Here is a 21,134-nt window from a genome sequence, read left to right as displayed (position 1 = left end):
GTGGTGTGTGTGCGTGTGTGTGGTGTGTGCGGCTGTGTGCGGTGTGTGCGGTGTGTGTGGTGTGTGCGCTGTGTGCGGTGTGTGCTGGGTGTGTGCGGTGTGTGTGGTGTGTGCGGTGTGTGTGGTGTGTGTGGTGTGTGTGCGTGTGTGTGGTGTGTGCGCTGTGTGCGGTGTGTGCGGTGTGTGTGGTGTGTGGTGCGCTGTGTGCGGTGTGTGCGGTGTGTGTGGTGTGTGCGGTGTGTGTGGCTGTGTGTGGTGTGTGCGGTGTGTGCGGTGGTGTGGTGTGTGTGGTGTGTGCGGTGTGTGTGGTGTGTGGTGTGTGTGGTGTGTGCGGTGTGTGCAGTGTGTGTGGTGTGTGCGCTGTGTGCGGTGTGTGTGGTGTGTGCGGTGTGTGTGGTGTGTGTGGTGTGTGTGGTGTGTGCGGTGTGTGTGGTGTGTGTGGTGTGTGCGGTGTGTGTGGTGTGTGTGGTGTGTGCGGTGTGTGCGTGTGTGCGCTGTGTGCGGTGTGTGTGGTGTGTGTGGTGTGTGCGGTGTGTGTGGTGTGTGTGGTGTGTGTGGTGTGTGCGCTGTGTGCGGTGTGTGTGGTGTGTGTGGTGTGTGCGGTGTGTGCGGTGTGTGCGCTGTGTGCGGTGTGTGTGGTGTGTGCGGTGTGTGTGGTGTGTGCGGTGTGTGTGGTGTGTGTGGTGTGTGTGGTGTGTGTGGTGTGTGCGGTGTGTGCGCTGTGTGCGGTGTGCTGTGGTGTGTGTGGTGTGTGTGGTGTGTGTGCGCTGTGTGCGGTGTGTGTGGTGTGTGTGGTGTGTGCGGTGTGTGCGGTGTGTGCGCTGTGTGCGTGTGTGCGCTGTGTGCGGTGTGTGTGGTGTGTGCGGTGTGTGTGGTGTGTGTGGTGTGTGTGGTGTGTGCGGTGTGTGTGGTGTGTGTGGTGTGTGTGGTGTGTGTGGTGTGTGTGCGTGTGTGCGGTGTGTGTGGTGTGTGTGCTGTGTGCGGTGTGTGCGCTGTGTGTGGTGTGTGTGCTGTGTGCGCTGTGTGCGGTGTGTGCGGTATGTGCGGTGTGTGTGCTGTGTGCGGTGTGTGTGGTGTGTGTGGTGTGTGCGGTATGTGGTGTGTGTGGTGTGTGCGGTGTGTGTGGTGTGTGCGGTGTGTGTGGTGTGTGTGGTGTGTGCGGTATGTGCGGTGTGTGTGGTGTGTGTGGTGTGTGCGGTGTGTGTGGTGTGTGTGGTGTGTGTGGTGTGTGTGGTGTGTGCGGTGTGTGTGGTGTGTGCGGTGTGTGCGGTGTGTGTGGTGTGTGTGGTGTGTGCGGTATGTGGTGTGTGCGGTGTGCGGGTTCATCCACTTGCGCGCGGGATTCGACAAAAGTGGCGCTGCTCAATCAGAGAGGACGTCGCGCGTCTTGGCCAGACTCCGCGAAAATGTCAACAACAACAACAAACCGGTTCAATAGCGGCTCCATTGGAATTCGATCGCCGTGCCCTTTCTGCGCGCGGTTGTGTGTTGTGTGTGTTGTGTGTGTTATGTATGTGCGTGTTGTGTGTGTTGTATGTGTGTGTTGTATGTGTGTGTTGTGTGTGTGTTGTGTGTGTGTGTTGTGTGTGTGCCCTTAGACGTGTGTGTGTGTGTGTCCGTGTGTGTTTTGTTTGCGTGCGATGCAATGAACGACGGCGGCGTGAACAATGGACGCAGCGTAAACGTCCCAGGGCGTCTCGGTCGGTGTGGAAGAGGAGGCCAAAACACCCTCTACCTGGCGCGGACTCCTGCCGCCAGCAGTGCCGCGAGCGAGACGTTTCAGGGCTGCGCCTCTAACCGGGTCCATCGCTGCAGCGGCGCGCGCGCGTTTACCGAGCCCAGCACTACAGCAGCTTCCCATTCACCTCGTCATTGTGGTGGTGATGATGATGATCTGCGAGTCGTACCGTGGTGCCCCTGCCCCAACCCTCGCTCTCCCAGCGTCCTAACGCAGTGGCCGCGACCGCCTCGCTGTTGTCAAGGCGTCTCGAGGCGCCCGTGGCAGTGCGAGTGGCGCTGCTCTTGATGGCGTCGTTGGTGGCTTTGGGGTTTTGTCTGCGTAAGGGAATTGTTGATGGCACGTGGTTCACACACGCCGTGACCTCGAAGTTTCACTTCCCAGGAAATCCACTTAATTGGTAATCGATATCTGACCCCCCCCCCCTGCCCTATCCCGGACCACTCCTAGGTAGACTCAGCCTTAAATGGGAATCTGTGAACATCAACAACAGGGAGACGAAACGTTGACCGGGGGGGGGGGGGGGTTCGGTCCTGCTGGCAACACCACCAACACCAAATACAAAGCTCCCCGGTATAGTCTGAAGAGACTGCTGGGGCAAGTGCTGTTAGCGAGCACCTAGTGAAGGCCGGCACGGCGCACGAGGGGTCGGGTGGCCAACACCGCGCCCGGTCGCCTTTGTCTCACCCAGTGGCGACGTTTACGACACCGCACCAGGTACTCATTTGACGCTGAGTCGACCTAAGGGAGGGCCCCATGACCGGTTCAGATAATCGTCACAGGTGTTGCCCGCGAGCGGGAATCGAACCCCGAGTCGCCGTGCTTCGTGGCGCAGCTGCGCTCGCCGCTAACACCACCACCACCACCACCACGACCACCACCACGACCACCACCACGACCACCACCACGACCACCACCACGACCACCACCACGATCACCACCACCACCACCACGACCACCACCACCACCACGACCATCACCACCACCACGACCACCACCACGACCACCACCACGACCACCACCACCATTGTGTCTGTGTGCCTTGTCAGTGTTGAATGTCACAAGCACTTCTTCCGATGAGCTCTACGGCTAAGTTGTTTGTGTCCTTGAATATCCTTGAACATCGGCGTTGGGGGAGACAAAGGCGGCCGGGCGTAGTACTGGCCACCCACCCCTCGAGTACCGTGCCGGCTTTCATAGGTGCTCGCGAACAGCACTTGCCCCAACAGCATGTCAAGGCTATACGGGGGACCTTTGTCTGTTGCTCGCATGTATTGTGTGCCTACGTGTGCGCACACGCGTGTAATTGTGGATGTCTGCATCATGACCGCACGCGCGTTGACATGCGTGTGCGTGCGTCTGTGGGCACTGCTGAGGGCTCCTAACACAGCACGCAATTATGTACACGCTGAATATTTAATGGGCAATTCATAAAACGCTTCCATCGTCACTGCTGCCACTACGTGATCGCAATCCCAACCACGAGCCACTGCCCCTCAGCCCAATGGACGTCTTCTCTCTCATCCTCCTCCTCCACCTCCTCCTCCTCCACGTCCTCCTCCTCCTGCTGCTGCTGCTGCTGCTCGCGTGCGGGGTCCGCATCACAGCGGGAAGACGAGGAACCCGGAGAAGGTGGAGAACTTCCACCCGCCCGTGAGCGTGCCCCGCTCCAGCTTGAGGTGCACGCGGTGGCCCTTGTCCATGGAGAGGAGGACCCCGTTGCTCGCCGCCTCTCTGGTCACGTCCTGGTCTCCGGCGAAGGCCGAGATCACCGCCCAGCCGTTCATCACGAGCGCCACCTTTGTCGTGAAGGGTGGGTGAGGGTGCGTGGGTGGTGGTGGTGGGTGGGTGAGGGTGCGTGGGTGGTGGTGGGTGGGTGGGTGAGGGTGGGTGGTTGTGTGTGGGTGGGTGAGGGTGGGTGGGTGTGGGTGAGGGTGGGTGAGGGTGGGTGGGGGTGGGTGGGTGAGGGTGGGTGGGTGGGTGGGTGAGGGTGGGTCAGGGTGGGTGGGTGGGTGAGGGTGGGTAAGGATGGGCGGGTGAGGGTGGGTGAGGGTGGGTGGGTGGGGGTGGGTGAGGGTGGGTGGGTAAGGGTGGGTAGGGGTGGGTGGGTGGGTGGGGTGGGTGAGGGTGGGTGGGTGGGGGTGGGTGTGGGTGGGTGAGGGTGGGTGGGTGAGGGTAGATGGGTGAGGGTGCGTTGGTGGTGGTGGTGGGTGAGGGTGGGTGGTGGTGGGTGGTGGTGGGTGGGGGTGGGTGGGTGAGGGTGGGTGAGGGTGGGTGGGGGTGGGTGGGTGAGGGTGGGTGGGGGTGGGTGAGGGTGGGTGAGGGTGGGTGGGTGGGGGTGGGTGAGGGTGGGCACACACACAGCAACCCACACAGCGCCGCGCGTTCGTCAGGCGCGGCCGTGTGGCCACTGGTCGCTCTCTCGCGCCTCCCAATTGGCACACAAAGAAAAAGATCCCCCGTGTAGCCTTAACAGACTGTTGGGGCAAGTGCTGTTAGCGAGCACCTTTGAAGACCGGCACGGCGCACGAGGGGGGTGGGTGGCCAGCACCACGCCCGGCCGCCTTTGTCTCCCAAGTGGAAATGCTCACACATCGCACCAGGTACTCATTTGAGACTGAGTCGACCTAGGGGAGGCCCAGGACCGGTTCAGATAATCGTCACCGGTGTTGGCCGTGAGCGGGAATCGAACCCGAGTCGCCAGGTTCGTATCGCAACGTAGCGCTAATCGCTGCACCACCGCTCCCCATGGAAGTTCAACAGACACACACAAAGACGCGTTCTCGATGGGGGAAACTAAAATAAACCATTCGGCTCCAGCCTACCCGGTAAGAATACAGGCGGCGTTAACTTGGACAAACACCGCATCGAAGACACCGACGACTGCACAAGGCATCATCATCATCATCTCCGATGAGCGCGGCTGGCTACGTACGGTGCGAACGAAGTTCACCGTACATACCATTGATACTGGCAAACAAAGGGTCCCCATAGAGATTTGTATTCGTATTTATTTTGTTGTTGTTGTTGTTGCCGCTGTTGTTGTTGTTACTTGTGCCATGAAAAGTGTCGTTGCCCCTAACTGTACACCTTCCAATGTTGAAGCGCATATCTTAGGTTTAAATGTTGTTTTAATGAGTGTTGTTGTTGTTCTGTTAGTAATTACGTGTTGTTCTGTATGCTAACGATGTAACTTCTCGTATAAGGTCTTTCTTGCAAAGCAGCTGACTGCCACTCACCAAATAAAACTTAATTTAAAAATAAAACATGTTTTTAGAATGTATTTACAGTTTTAAATACCCAATTTTAAAACTAGAATTCACACCACATGCATTTTCACGTATTTACCTAACATACCATTCGCCCATATTACCTAACCAGTGAGGGTTTACTTATATTCTCAGAATATCCGTAATAAAGGTACAGCCCTGCAATTGCCTGTTGACACCCCTGCTGATGGAAGTGGCCGAGTAGAGGCGATCGTGGCCGAATCTTCCAGGCTGGCCAGAGGCCTCGGAGTTAGCCACCCCGCCAGCAACACACGTGGCCTGCCGCCGATCGACTCGCTGTCACGGGCAAATGTTGTGACTGCTGAGCGGACAGCGGTGAGGGGGAGGATTTCATGTTGGACGCTCCCACGTGAGCGAACCGCGTGATGTCCAAGGGGTTTCACGCGGGACTGCCACTCGTCCAGACAACGTTGGGACCAGACAACTAAAACTGCTCAAAGCAAACTAAGCTGCTCTGTCGACAAATCAGTTTGGAGCGTGGGCTTCCATGAACCTTGTATTTGAACTTGCATGAGAATATATTTATATGCGAAATGAATATTGCATTTTTCAGAATAAATATGGGGGTACAAATATTCCGAATATGAACTAATATTACGAAGTAATGGTTTCTAGGGCGATTATTGAACATTCCTTTCTGGACGAAGACATAAATTGTGGCTAACGAATTCCGTGACAACATCACCACCACCAACTACCATCACCACCATCACCACCACCAACTACACCAACAGCACAATGACCATCACCACCATCACCACCATCACCACCACCAACTACCATCACCGCCATCACCACCATCAACTACCACCAACAGCACAATGACCATCACCACCATCACCACCATCACCACCACCAACTACCATCACCACCATCACCATCATCACCGCCATCACCACCATCACCACCATCACCACCATCACCACCATCACCACCAGCAACTACCATCACCACCATCACCATCATCACCGCCATCACCACCATCACCACCATCATCACCGCCACTGCGGTATTGATTCGTGCGTGTCCCGTGGTGTAGGGTGTACGACACACATTTGGAATTCTACCCAAGCGGCGATCCGGACCAAACATCGATTTTGAATCAGGACGGGGTTGGTGGCCACGCACACATCAACTAACTCCACCGAACGGGTGGCCGCGTCCTAGACTCGAACCCAGGACCTCAGCGTTCTTAGTGCCACGTCTCTCGACGAGGGCATTATGAGCTACTTTAGCCACCCGGCCACCGACAGCACAAACGAATCGTGTGGATCAGCGGGGAGCGGTCGTGCAGCGGTTAGCACACTGCACCACGAACCTGGCAACCAAATACAATTCGATTCCCGCTCACGGCCACCAACACCGTCAGTGACGATTATCTGAACCGGTCCTGGGCCTCCCCTACGTCGACTCAGCCTCAAGCGAGTACCTGCTGCAGTGTGTGAACATCGCGACTGGGGGGAGACAAAGGCGGTCGGGCGTGGTGTTGGTGCCGTGGGGGGTGGGCGTGGTTATCGAGAAGTGGGCGGGGTCGAGAGAGGGGAGGGGCTTGGAGCCCAGCGCGTGGTGGCTGTGTGGACGCGTCGCGGACACCTCGATGGTCTGCCTGTTGTACACCTTGACCACGTGGAAGCTGAAGCTGTAGACGCCCTTGCGCGGCGCGGAGAAGGTGCCTGACTCCACGTCGAAGCTGTTGCCCATGTTCACGAGGATCTGCGCCGCACGCGGTGCACGCACAGCACACACACAGCACACACACAGCACACACACACACAGCACACACACAGCACACACACACACAGCACACACACAGCACACACACAGCACACACACAGCACACACACAGCACACACACACACACAGCACACACACACACACAGCACACACACAGCACACACACACACAGCACACACACACACACAGCACACACACAGCACACACACAGCACACACACAGCACACACACAGCACACACACACACAGCACACACACACAGCACACACACAGCACACACACACACAGCACACACACAGCACACACACAGCACACACACACACAGCACACACACACACAGCACACACACAGCACACACACACACAGCACACACACACACAGCACACACACAGCACACACACAGCACACACACACAGCACACACACACACAGCACACACACAGCACACACACACACAGCACACACACAGACAATAGTTCTCCCGACAGTCTATTCGGGCTTCCACGACACACAGCTCATCAGCGAACCCACCACCACGACACCACCCGGCTTCCACAACACACGGCTCATCAGCGAGACCACCACCACACCACCATCCGGCTTCCACGACACGCAACTCATCAGCGAGACCACCACCACACCACCATCCGGCTTCCACGACACACGGCTCATCAGCGAGCCCACCACCACCACACCACCGGCGTCCAATGTGGGAGGAAACCGGCGCATCTGAAGTAAACCCACGCGTGTGAGGGGGGAGGGGGCAGCGCCACTCTATCCCACACAGAAGGGACAGGAAACATCCGTCCGCTGTGCCGCATTCTCCCGGCGAGCCAGGGCACCGCTCCTGCTCCACACGCACAGGAAGAGAGTCTGGCGGGACCTGTGTGTGACCCACCAACCTTCGCTGCAGAGGCGCCACATCCACACCCTGCTACGAGACCATGTTCTGGCCACGGGCACCTGCCCAGGTCCCACCATCTGAGCGCTCCGACTCGACCTGAGCCATCCGCCCTCCTCCTCCTCCTCCTCAACTCGCGGCACTCCGAATGTCCGGCACGCGCTCGTCACGGGCGGCTGCCTGGATTCGTGTCCGGGATCTCGACCCTGTCCACACCGCTTGGGTATCAGCCCGCTGGGCCAGCCTGGAACACCCCACGATCTCGCGCCTTAACGGGCACTCACTTATCATCGTCATCATCATCATCATCGGCCGTGGTTAATCCACTGCTGGATGAAGGCCTCCCCCAATCTGCCACGATCTCTCACGGTCCTGCCACGTCACTGTCCACCTGGCACCTCCCAGGACATGTGACCTGCTCCCATGGGTCCCGTCACCCCACAGGACGTCACCCCCAGGACGTCACCCCCAGGACGTCACCCCCCATGACGTCATCCCCCAGGACGTCACCCCCCAGAACGTCACCCCCCATGACGTCATCCCCCAGGACGTCACCCCCCAGAACGTCACCCCCATGACGTCATCCCCCAGGACGTCACCCCCAGGACGTCACCCCCCATGACGTCATCCCCCAGGACGTCACCCCCCAGAACGTCACCCCCCATGACGTCATCCCCCAAGACGTCATCCCCCAGAACGTCACCCCCTGAACGTCACCTCCCAAGACGTCACCCCCCAAGACGTCACCCCCCATGACGTCACCCCCCAAGACGTCACCCCCCCATGACGTCACCCCCCATAACGTCACCCCCCCATGACGTCACCCCCATGACGTCACCCCCATGACGTCACCCCCAGGCCGCGCCGTGTCCTGCCCGAGCCCAGTATTCCCCACGGTGTAACGGGCGCCGTCACCCTGCGCGCCCTTCTCTCTGCCTCTCAGCGTCGCTACGAGCACCACTCCGTGCCTCGCGTTGGTTCCCCTTTGCCCCCCCCCCCCCCCCACGGCTTGCAGCTAAAGGTAATCGAGTGAAGAAGACGTTGGGGTCGATATCACCGTCACATTGCCCCGCGGTTTCTACTGACAGTGCACATCGAGGACACCGCCTATCAGGGGAAACGCACGCACGGACAAGTGGCGATTCGTAGGGGGTCAGCAACTTGCGCGCTGCCACATCTTGCCATCGAGCGCGCGAGCAAAGCCATCGTTGCGACTGCCGCACACAACGCCAATACCTTAAATTTCGATTTAAAGCTTATTTCGTGACTGCAGGGATTCATCTTCTTGGTTCTTTCGGTAAAGTCACGTAGAATGGAAATAATAAAGTAATAAAAATTAAACATAAAATAATTCTCACGACGTTTCGGCCACAACGCAAGCAGCCGTCCTCAGGTGCAGAGCAGGTCTGTCGAGAAGACAGCGTCTGAATGAGACTGTCGAGAAGACAGGGTCTGAATGAGACTCATTCAAACGCTGTCTTCTCGACAGACCTGCTCTCCACCTGAGGACGGCTGCTTGCGTTGTGGCCGAAACGTCGTGAGAATTATTTTATTATGTTCTATTTTTATTATTTTATTATTTCCATTCTACGTGACTTTACCGAAAGAACCAAGAAGATGAACGCCAATACATTTCCGTGTCACAGCGTCATGGACAAAACAACTCGCGGAATTCGCCAAAAACCGCAGTGCACTGGTGCGATGTTTCACAAAAAATATTCAAGCAAGTTGCACCGCCGCGTGTCCCAGGTGGCCGGCGGTTGCATTGACAGTCATGATGAATATATCTGTCCCTAATTTGCAATTGACTCGAGACCCAATTTTCACGTGAATAGATGAGCGTTACCCACGTGGGAAATCCGCCCAGTGAAGGTTCCCAGAGGACGAGTTTCGCGGAGGGAGCCGGATGGTTTTTAAATCGTGTTTCGAGGCGCACGAGGCACGCACGCAAAGTGAGACGCACCCGAATGTTTTGGAGGTTACGTTTTGATTAAAATAATAATACTGAAGTGTCGTTTTATAATCTGGAGAATACGGTGCCGTACTACGCCCAGCCGCCTTGCGGAAGATGATCACGATCGCGCTGTTTTAGAATCGGGAGAGAGACGTCTTCAGGATTATAAAAAGGCACCGCCAAATTTTGCTCAAAATATAGTGGGAGAGAGATGGGGAGAGAGGGGAGGGAGGGGAGGGGGGAGGAGGAGAGAGGGGACGGGGGAGCGCGTCTTATAATTAATAGAAGACGGTAAATCTGTACGTGATGAGATTCATCGCCAATGTCTATCAGTCGCAGGATTGACCCGAATTAATTTGTACAAAAACCGCTGTGGACTAATTGCAACCGGACAAATCCGGCCACAAATGGGTTTGAATTTAATCCAGATTATAACAAAATTAATAAGCAGACAATACACCTCATTCATCCATTTGTCTCTCTCATTAAAGCAAATTTCAAGTCGTTTTTACTCAGCCCATCGCCTTCTGGGAGTGCATCACAGCAGCATTGATTCAGGACAAGCAAACTCTTGGATCGGTATCGATCGAGTATCTCATCAGCGGAGTCGGATCGATTTTGGTGAACTGCCAAATGTTATAGGCAGGGAACCTTTAAGATATCGGTCAAAGTTTGACTCAAAAATTGTATTATACGCTCCAGAAATCATTAGCGTTGTGCAGAATATAAGCTATGCGATACAAAAAGCAATGTCCCATTAATGTCTCTGAAGGTTGAGTCGACCCCAGGGGAAACCCGAGAATAGCTCGAAACACCACTTGGCCGTGGCTGAGTCTCACAGCTGGTTCACAAATAAACAAAGACAAAGATCCCCCGTATAGCCTGCGCGTGCTTTATGGGCAAGTGCTGTTAGCGAGCACCTATGAAGGCGGGCACGGCACACGAAAAGGTGGGTGGCCCGGCCGCCTTTGTCTCCCCAGTGGCGATGTTTACACACCGCACCAGGTACTTATTTGAAGCTGAGTCGACCTAGGGGAGGCCCAGGGCCGGTTCAGATAATCGTCACTGGTGTTGGTGGCCATGAGTGGGAATCTAATTTTGGTTGCCGGATTCATAGCGCAGCGCGCTAACCAGGTATAGAACAATACATATTCATATAGTATTATTAAATATATAATACCCCCACGTATGCTTCATTAATATGATTCTATAAAAAGTTTAAAAGAACAAGCATTACCTTTTTTGTAATAATTAGATTATCATGTAAACAGCATACACACTAAGTAGATGCAGAACCCTCCTTCTAAGGGGTGTTTGGCCTCCTCTCCCAGGCTGGCAAGAGAGACGTGTTGGCGTTGGAAGAGGTAGGAGTACCCACACTTTACCCCACCACACGCAGCCAGCCTGCGTACCAACTTACACTGGCGGGGGTAGGGGGGTGACAATCCGTTCAGGAGGTTTGGCAAACCTATTTGCAGCACTGCCACTGAGCCGAGTGCATCACACGCATTGTAAATCGTCGCTTGGTCCATCAACCCTAAAACTCAAATCTTTTTATTTGACCAGGTAAGGCCCACCGAGGTATAATAGCTCTTAAACAAAAGCGAGCTGGCCACAAATGATGGCCCGGCGAAGTTGACTTGCCATGACGTGGAAATATATATCAGCCAAATACTCGAAACACGGCTTGTTGATTCTTAACGTGGAGGGAAAAACCGGAGAATCCCGGAGAAAAATCCACGCGACCACGGGGAGAGAGACACGCAAACTCCAAATATACAGCAGCAGGCGTCAGGGTCTGGATCGAACCCACGGCCTCCTGTGCACCAGGCGAGGCGGTTAACATCTCCGGATCGCACGTGTGTAAGCCACGGCGTCTCGTTTTTGAACCAAGAATATCAAAGACACGACACACACCGAGGTCAAGAGGTCACCGTGGCCATCCTACTTGCCAGATCGCACAGCTCTTGACAAGTCAACAGCCGACATCATCGCCATCATCTGGCCGAACATTTTTTTCTCCCGCCGGAATACAAAGTCAACATAATCTTCCTGGACTGTCCCTCGCAGCCTCAAACACCAACCATTCGGCTTCGGAATTAAAGTGAATTATTGGGCGACGCTTCGTTGGCAGAGCTGCAAAAACACACACAACTCAGCACGTTTGTCGATAACGCTGCGTAAAATGTAAATAAAATGAAACGGTTGCTGAGTACAGGGCCCAGGGAGCCCAATGTTGAGGGTACGCTGCTTGCGAGCTGACGTTGCTGCAGTTGAGCCAAGAGGTCGTGGAACTTGAGAAAGAAGCAACAACGCGAGGTGACGTCGCAGTGGAGCAGTGGGAGGGATGGAGCGGTGGCAGACGTGCAGTGTGGTGGGTGGGTGGGTGGGTGAGTGAGTGAGTGAGTGGGTGGGTGAGTGCGTGGGTGGGTGGGTGAGTGAGTGGGTGGGTGAGTAGGTGGGTGGGTGGATAAGTGAGTGAGTGAGTGTATGAGTGAGTGGGTGAGTGAATAGATGCGTGCATTTTTAAGTGACTGGGTGGATGAGTAGGTAGGTGGGTGGGTGAGTGGGTGTGGGTGGGTGTGGGTGAGTGGGTGGGTGCGTGGGTGGGTGGGTGAGTGAGTGAGTGGGTGAGCGGGTGAGTGGGTGCGTGAGTGGGTAGGTGTGTAAGTGGTGGGTGGGTGGGTGGGTAAGTGGGTGAGTGAGTGTATGAGTGAGTGGGTGAGTGAATAGATGCGTGCATTTTTAAGTGACTGGGTGGATGAGTAGGTAGGTGGGGGAGTGAGTGGGTGTGGGTGGGTGTGGGTGGGTGGGTGAGTGGGTGGGTTCGTAGGTGGGTCGGTGAGTGAGTGAGTGAGTGGGTGGGTGGGTGAGTGGGTGCGTGGGTGGGTGGGTAAGTGGTGGGTGGGTGGGTGGGTGAGTGAGTGGGTGAGTGAGTGCATAGATGCGTGTGTGGTTGAGTGAGTGGGTAGGTGGGTGCGTGCGTGCGTGGTTGGGTGAGTGGGTGAGTGGGTGCGTGGGTGGGTGCGTGGGTGGGTGGGTGAGTGGGTGAGTGGGTGAGTGAATGGGTGCGTGCGTTTTTGAGTGAGTGGGTGGATGAGTAGGTAGGTGGGTGGGTGAGTGGGTGTGTGCGTGGGTGAGTAGGTGGATGAACGTGAACATAGCCTGGCACAAGCGTCGTGGTGACGTCACCGCCACTTAATGGCGAATGGCGGTTGTTGTTGTGGTGGTGGTGGTGGATGAGTGGGTGGGTGGGTGGGTAAGTTGGTGGGTGAGTGAGTATGTGGATGAGTGGGGAGGTGGGTGCGTGAGTGGGTGAGTGATTGTTTGGATGAGTGGGTGGGTGGGTACGTGAGTGGGTGGGTGATTGAGTGGTTATGTGAATGGTTTAGTGAGTGGGTAGGTGGGTGAGTACGTGAGTGAGTCGTTGGAAGAGTGGGTGGGTGGGTGAGTAGGTGGGTGGGTGGGTGGGTGAGTGAGTGGTTATGTGAGTGGTTTAGTGAGTGGGTAGGTGGGTGAGTACGTCAGTGGGTGAGTGAGTGAGTCGTTGGTTGAGTGTGTAGTTGGGTGGGTGAGTGAGTGCGTTGCTGTGTCCTGCAGTGTGGTGGTTAACCACAGCACTGATGAGACCAAACAGTCAGTTGGATCAACACATGGGCGGAGCAATTCACGAGTAAAGTTAACGAGAACGTGATTTAAAACGACGACGTCGGTGCTTCATGTCGTAAGTAATACAACACCACAATGTCAACGTGTGCCACGCATGCTGTGGTCTCGCTACACCCGTGGCTACGTTGTGGCTGCCGCCTGGACCGTGTGCGCCATCCATTGTCTGACCGCGGCACGTGGAGCGATGTCATCCCACGTGGCGGTGAGCATTCACGAACATCGCCATGCGACGAGCATCACCGTCGTGTGCGCAGCTGGGCAGGGAAGGGCTGCCCCCCCCACACCCCCCAATCTGCGGTCACTTCGCGAGCCGTCCCCTGACGGGGAGAGACGCTGCTGCCCCGTGGGCCACGTGACCCGTCACGACGCCACGTCGAGGTCACATCGGGGGTGACAACACTTGCGGTTGGGAGAAGACTCAAGTACCTCGATGGGATTCTAATCAACTTTTTTTTACGCATCCCTACAATCATCTCCCTTCGTGCTACATTTGCATAGATGGTGGGAATGCTCCTTGTCGTGAAACTCGGAGGCGTGGGACGCGCGCGAGTGCGCGTGAGGTGCGCTCGAAGGCGCGCGCATCTCGTCCCGATGGAGCGCGGCAACCTTGAAACAACTCCACTCGCGCTCATTAATTCTACTTGCAGGCACCCGGCTCCTGGGGACGCGATCCACAATGGTGATGAATTCCAGCGAAGAAAAGAGCATCGCGTGCACAGGCGAGGAGAGAGGCGCGGGGTAGATGTGAGCACGGAGAGCTTCGTCAGCGCTGCGGATCCAGCCGCGCGGCACGGCGGTGGTCAGCGAACTGGACTCGGACCCGACTCACACTCTGAAGGTTTCCAGTTAAAATCCCCATCGGGGGCTGTGACGCGGCCTCGCTGTAGCCAGAGGATTGCGGTTCCGCCTGGCGGCCACCCTGGCCAACACTGCGGACGCCTTAACCACGAACGCGTGCGCTGTCCGCTTCACCGGGGGTGGGGTGGGCGTTCAAGGCCCCGTGGCGTTGTTCAGAGGGAGTAGGCCAAGTGAAGCCGGCATCGCGTCACAGCAGGACCCCCATCTCCAAGACAGACTCCTCGCGCCTAACAGCCGGCAAGTTCAGCAGCACGGCTGCGAGCAAAAGCCCCGACTCTGAGCGCTTCATGAAGGGGGCTGACAATCGTTGTGGGTGGATCAGCCCCCTCGCCGCCACCACCCCCAGCACTCCGCACCTTGCGGCATCGATGAGGCCGCCAGCCCGTGGCAAGCGACGCACCGATCGGGTCAACGTTGAGCGTCGCAGACGCGCGAACGCAGCAAGTCCACGGGCGGAGTTTGACTTCTGTATTTGGGGGAATCTCGTGGGGGGGGGGGGAGGGTATAAATAAATAATACATCTCCTATTTTATAGCTCTTTTTGTAAACTGGTTCGAATAAAATCATAAATGTGCCCAAACTACGGACACCGACGTGCAGCACCGAGAGATACGTGCCAACGCTGACAACGACGTCTCTAAATGGCCACGGTCATTACAGAGTCTCGTCTTGAGAAAGTTGTTGATCACGCAACTCGAAACAAACAGAACAAACACGAGACCCCTGGACACTTTGACGTCCACCGAAGATGTGCCAGGCTGGTGGGTGGATCTCAGTCGGGGGAAGAACAAGAAACGCCCCAGGGCAGGGTTGCAACCCTCGCTTGCTACAGGGTTGCAACCCTCGCTTGCTACAGGGTTGCAACCCTCGCTTGCTACAGGGTTGCAACCCTCGCTTGCTACAGGGTTGCAACCCTCGCTTGCTACAGGGTTGCAACCCTCGCTTGCTACAGGGTTGCAACCCTCGCTTGCTACAGGGTTGCAACCCTCGCTTGCTACAGGGTTGCAACCCTCGCTTGCTACAGGGTTGCAACCCTTGCTTGCTACAGGGTTGCAACCCTCGCTTGCTACAGCAGTCGACTGGGCAGAGGTGGATGAGCGAGTGGTTGGTTATTGTCAGGGTGTTGCTTTTGGGGCTGCGCGAAAACCGACCGAGTCGTAACCTTCGAGACCCAATCGTCCCAGCCAAAAGTGGCGAGATAAGCGAAAATTGTCATTGGCTGTGTTGGGGGTGAGGCGCTTCCTGCGTTTCAGCAACTTTGGCGAGATGTTTTATTTTTGTATTTTGCTTCATGCCGACAGTGGCTGGGGACAGAAATTTCGCCGCTGCGGGATTTCAGTGAAAATGCACCAACAGCAACAACAAAAACAACACACACACGTACACAAACAACAACCGCCATTCGCCACTAAGTGGCGGTGACGTCACCACGACGCTTGTGCCAGGCCATGTGCACCTTGAGGCCACGTGAAGTGTCGAACGCCCGCTGGCAGGAGGTCACGGGGCAGACGCAGGTGCCACGGGTCGACTGACACAGACACAACAACAACAACCGCCATTCGCCACTAAGTGGCGGTGACGTCACCACGATGCTTGTGCCAGGCCAAGTGCACCTTGAGACACACACAGACACACACACAAACCCCGACGAAGAACTGTGTTGATGTCAACACCAACAAGGCGCCGTGCCAGCGAGTTCAGTCGTACGGAGGGACATCTCACGGCCCCGTAGGCTTCCCGTCCCACCATTAGCCCACGCGGTCTCGCCTGGCACGAGCGGCGCTGCTGCCGGACGAGACAAACGAATTTGCATCCACGGGGCTCTCGCTTTACATGCCGCGGAATCTCCACGGGCCTTGCATCAAACCCAATCTCGGTCGTGCCCAGCTGTGGATCGAATTGTCTCTGCTGTGGCCTAGACTCTGCAATTTCCACGAGCGCGTGTTGAAAGCCGAGCACGAAGCGTGCCCTGCAGGGCCCCCTGAGCTCATCCTTGATCTCGACTCGCCCCACTGCCAGCGACCGTAGAGAAATGACAAAAAGGTTTTTAATGCTTCGCATCAGCCCCATGGCGAAGAGCGTCAGTGCATTAGCCCCGTGTGTCAAGACGTGTGTCTAGACGTGTGTGTACACGAGGTCTGTGTGTCTAGACGTGTGTGTACACGAGGTCTGTGTGTCTACACGTGTGTGTACACGTGACCTGTATGTGTCTAGACGTGTGTGTGCACGTGCTCTGATGTTGCTCTTCAGGATTTTAGCCAATCTAACACCGGTCAGATGTTTCAAGGTTCTCCTAAAAATCCTGGAGACCCAATAAAGAGCAACGAGAACTTGCTCATCACAACAACTTCCCGTCAGCTTGCGTGCTGCTCCTGAAATACGTGTGAGGACAAATCCGAACGTTCATACGCCTCCAGCGAACCACGTGGCTCGCCTTGGCTGACGCTACCCCGAGCCAAACATCCACTCGCGTTGTCATCGTCCACCACGTTTTCTCGTTTCAACGTCGACCTCGGCCAGAGATGCCATGAGTGGAACCACGCAGCTGGGACGACCCCTGGGCACAGGGACCCCTCCTGGGCACATGGACCCCTCCTGGACAGAGGGATGACCCCTGGGCACAGGGACCCCTCCTGGACACAGGGACCCATCTGGGCACAGAGGAGACCTCTGGGCACAGAGACGAACCCTCCTGGGCACAGAGGAGACCCCCGGACAGAGGGACCCGCGCGATGCGTGGCACAGCCTGGCTACAGCCCACAGCTGGGGTCGGGACCCAGCAAGACACGCTCTCAACAAGGCTGGATGTACGTACTCAGTGTGTGTGTCGAACTTCTTACGCACCGTACGTAGCCAAACCGTGCTAATCGGGGGGGGGGGGGGGGGACGGTGGGAAGGACACCAAGCTGAACACGACAGCTCGTGACGAGCCCCCCACCTTGCGCAACATGCAGGCGGTCGCGTTGAGCCTTGCACGACGTCGTTGTCATCTCTCAGACAACGAGCGACAGCACCACGTGACGGCCTCACCCACGCGGGTCTCGACACGGGGACGTGAGCGCGGCCTCCCCCGCAGGGCTGATGGCCAACAGCGACATTGAGTGAGTGTCTGGGGAGTCTCCGTCTGCCTGTCCCCCACCCACCCCCAGCTCGTAGCTGCAAACAGCGTCATGAGGCAGTCGCCAGCAATACGAAGATGCCCTCCACACATTTGAGTCTTGAGATCTGAAACAAAATCAATGCCGAACCACAATAACGGCCTCCAGGGCCCACGCGTTTGAGGTTGTGGTTGTTGATACTTCGTTAATATTGTACGAGGAGATATGGTCTGAAACAAAATCATAGTTCACCACGGGAGATGTCTCCAACGTTGTCTATTCGTCTCGAATAGACACGCGATGTGTACACAGGCCACAGACGCGTCGCTGTTATTGGCAAACTGGCGTCATTGAAACAGTGCCATTCTAACGACGCAACCCACTGACCTATATCCACTAATGAGGCCTCGCCTCTGACCCCTGTCCCCCAACAAGCCATTTCATAACCTCTGAACTTCAACCCAAACCCGGCTTTAAATCCGCATGGACAACTGCAAGCAATATGCGTGCACTGTAGCCGCACATCGTGGTGGCGACGCGCACGCACGCTGACTCACCTGCCGCAACATCCCCCTCTACTCGCGATGCACAAGCTGCCTAATGCAGTTGGAGGGAGCTGGGATAAAAAAAATGCTAAAGTGGACTACGATCAAATGATGGCCGTCGCGGAATTCGCGCGTACACCAGAGGTCGCAACCGGGTACCCGATACCCGTACCCTACCCGATACCCGGCTACCCGCACCCGGCCGGGTACGGGTACCCGTTTGCGACCCTGGTGCGGCCGGGTACGGGTAGGCCGTGAGTCACTCATTTCCCAACGTCTTGTCTCTTCTCACAATTCAAGTTCCTAGAATCAACCCACCCGCGCCTGCAACATGGCTTCATCCCAGAGGTCGCAATCAGGTACCCGATACCCGTACCCTACCCGTACCCCGCCGGGTACGGGTAGGGTACGGGTACGGCCGAGTACGGGTACCCGTTTGCGACCCTGGTGCGGCCGGGTACGGGTACGGGTAAGGAATCAAAACCCGTTTGCGACCTCTGGCGTACACACGGGGGAGGGGGCTGAGCGCCACATCAGAAGCAGCAGCAGCAGCGGGAGTCTACAGCGGTGACTCGCGTCTCGTTCCGCTCAGCGGCTCTTCATCACGTGTGTCTACAAGTGACGCTTCGCGACCGGCCGCCACGTGGCGCGCCAGAGGAGAACTCGCAACCAGAAGGGAGGGGGGTTGGAGGGGGTTGAGTCAGCACATCATCCCACCACACTCCGGGGACAATAAAACGAGTACCACTTCGCGGGGAGGGCGACAGTGGTTATCCTATGGAGAGGCTTCCTCCCGCCATGGTAACGTGGAATTCCCACCACTGGCTGTGCAGGGCTGTAAACGGGAGATGAGCACCAATGCCTGAGCGCTCTTTGCCGGGCAGGACAATCGATGTTTCGACTTGTGTCTCCCAGAGGGTGACTGCGGCTGCAAAGTGGAACGTTAAAGACCCCGCGACACCGACGTTCGTAAGCCCCCCACCCACGTGGTGCAGCGTCAGGGCGCTACTCGCAACACCAACAACAACACCAACAACAACAACACCAACAACAACAACCGCCATTCGCCACTAAGTGGCGGTGACGTCACCACGACGCTTGTGCCAGGCCACGTGCACCTTGAGGCCACGTGAAGTGTCGAACGCCCGCTGGCAGGAAGTCACGGGGCAGACCCAGGTGCCACGGGTCGACTGGCCGAGATGACCGAGATGACTGGCTGATGCACCACCTGTGCCCCCTACTGTGCCAACTTGCTGTGCTTTAGCCACAGGCGCTCCGCTCGTTGTTGTGAGCGTTGGAGGGCAACTGCCTCCAACTGCCCAGTAGCGTCCTTCACGAGCCTCCTCCACAGAGGCCGATCTTGACACCGCTGGTACCAGTCATCGGTAAGTCCACTCAGCTCCACGTCCTCCTGTACCACATCACTCCATCTCTTCTCTCGCCCGTGCCGCGCCCGTTTAGCCCCCTCCATCCGGCCGAACAAAAGCTGTTTAGGCATGCGGTGGCTGGGCATGCGGGCTACATGACCCAGCCAACGCAGCCTTGCCTCCCGGAGGAGCTCACCGATGGAACTATGCCCAGATCTTTCAAGGATTTGTGAGATCCTCACACAATCCAGCCTGGTTAAACCCAGGATGGATCGTAGGCAGGCCAGCCTAAATGTTTCTAACCGGCGAAGATGCTCCATTAGGGGGGTCCACGTTTTGCAAGCATAGAGCAGGGAGGGAATGACTGTGGCCGAGAAGACCTCACGCTTCGTGCGGAGCGACAGACCAGGTAGCTTCCACGCAGCGTTACCCAACCAATGAAAAGATATTACCGCTCGACTGATTCGGAGTGAGACCTCTGCTGTTAAACTGGAGCCGGTCATAAGCACACTGCCCAGGTATGGAAAACTCTCCACTCTCTCCACAACAACACCACCAACACCACCAACAACACCACAACCAACAACACCACCAACAACACCATCAACAACACCACCAAAACCAACACCACCAACAACACCACCAACAACACCACCACCAACAACACCACCAAAACCAACACCACCAACAACACCACCACCAACAACACCACCAACAACACCATCAACAACACCACCAAAACCAACACCACCACCAACAACACCACCAACAACACCAACACCACCACCAACACCACCAACACCACCACCAACACCACCACCAACAACACCAACACCACCACCAACACCACCAACACCACCACCAACAACACCACCAACACCACCACCAACAACACCACCAACAACAACACCACCAACACCACCAACACCACCACCAACAACACCACCAACACCACCACAAACAACACCACCAACAACAACACCACCAACACCACCACCACCAACATTCAACTTTACTCGCAGTGGAATTGGCTCATGTGCGCAAGAAATCCCTTTGACCAAAGTTCACGCGGAGGCCTCCTTCCACCCCCACCTGCCGCCACCGTACAACGCAGCAGCATCAGCATCATCGTGATCGTCGTGATCGTCGTGATAGTCGTGGTGGTCACCTGGTCGAAGTAGATGACCCTGGTGCGGTTGCTCATCTCGGGCGGCTCGTGGTTGGTGCTGCGCACCACCGAGAACGCCACTTTGGCGCCGCCCGAGCGCACCGAGAATCCCAGCGACGAGGGCCCCGAGAAGGGCGACGGCGCCTCCGCCGAGTCGGCCGAGGGGTTGGAGTCGCACACCACGAGGCACTTGCCCTCCAGCACGATGGGCTCCGTGTCGTTCTGGGCCAGCGCCGACGGCAACAGCGGCGCCAGGACCACGGCGATGGACAGCGACAACAGCAGCAGCAGCTGCAGCTGCGGCGGCGGTGGTGGTGGTGGTGGTGGATTAGGATGGAGAGGCGCTCCCGCGGAGAGGTGGCGCGTCGCCCCAGAGCGCACCTGGCGGTGTGGCGGTGCCATGGTGGTGGTGCTGGTGATGGTGCTGGTGGTGCTGGTGGTGGTGGTGCTGGTGGTGCTGGTGGTGGCGGTGGTTCGGGCCGCTGGGGAGGGCGGTGAGGACGAGCGGGGCCTGGAGGGGCCCGTGGGGTCCGCTGGAGGAACCGCGGCGGATTCTTCTCCCCGCGCCGTCGCCGTCGCCGCCGCCGCCTCCTCCTCTCCCGCACGCACCGCAGCTCCTTTGCTCTCCTCCCTCACCGATGGCTCGCTGCGAGAAAGGAGGCAATGCCGCGTTGTTAGTAGGAATAATGAATAAATAATAATAATAACAACGATGACACTGTACGCGTAGCGTTCACTCGGCCACCACTCGAGTTTGCTTCCCAGCCATGGCCAGAAGCTCTCTCCCCAGCAACCCGCCACTGGCCAGTTTGGT

At 57.0% G+C, this 21,134-nt stretch overlaps 1 protein-coding gene across 1 annotated transcript; it reads right to left on the bottom strand.

Annotated features, from left to right (window-relative positions):
- Positions 1-3,146: 3,146 nt before the first annotated feature.
- Positions 3,147-20,805, bottom strand: LOC144735100 (cerebellin-1-like). The gene is made up of 3 exons (XM_078617510.1): positions 20,321-20,805; positions 6,622-6,741; positions 3,147-3,537 (listed from the first exon to the last, which is right to left on the bottom strand). The coding sequence occupies exons 1-3, from the start codon at positions 20,720-20,722 to the stop codon at positions 3,340-3,342; spliced, it is 720 nt and encodes a 239-aa protein (XP_078473636.1). The 5' UTR covers positions 20,723-20,805; the 3' UTR covers positions 3,147-3,339.
- Positions 20,806-21,134: the final 329 nt, after the last annotated feature.

Source organism: Lampetra planeri, chromosome 54 (assembly GCF_965212315.1).
Source record: "Lampetra planeri chromosome 54, kcLamPlan1.2.h2, whole genome shotgun sequence".
Lineage (NCBI taxonomy): Eukaryota > Metazoa > Chordata > Hyperoartia > Petromyzontiformes > Petromyzontidae > Lampetra > Lampetra planeri.
The sequence above is the reverse complement of the archived record's forward strand: the minus strand, read 5'-3'. Positions and strand labels throughout refer to the sequence as shown.

What these genes read in the sequence shown, in the direction of transcription:
- LOC144735100 (XM_078617510.1), bottom strand. Translation starts at nt 20,722, where the DNA reads ATGGCACCGCCACACCGCCAGGTGCGCTCTGGGGCGACGCGCCACCTC. An exon ending in GGGTCATCTACTTCGACCAG is followed by an intron (nt 6,742 to 20,320) that starts GTGACCACCACG and finishes CGTGCGGCGCAG; the next exon opens with ATCCTCGTGAACATGGGCAA. An exon ending in ACAACAGGCAGACCATCGAG is followed by an intron (nt 3,538 to 6,621) that starts GTGTCCGCGACG and finishes TTCACGACAAAG; the next exon opens with GTGGCGCTCGTGATGAACGG.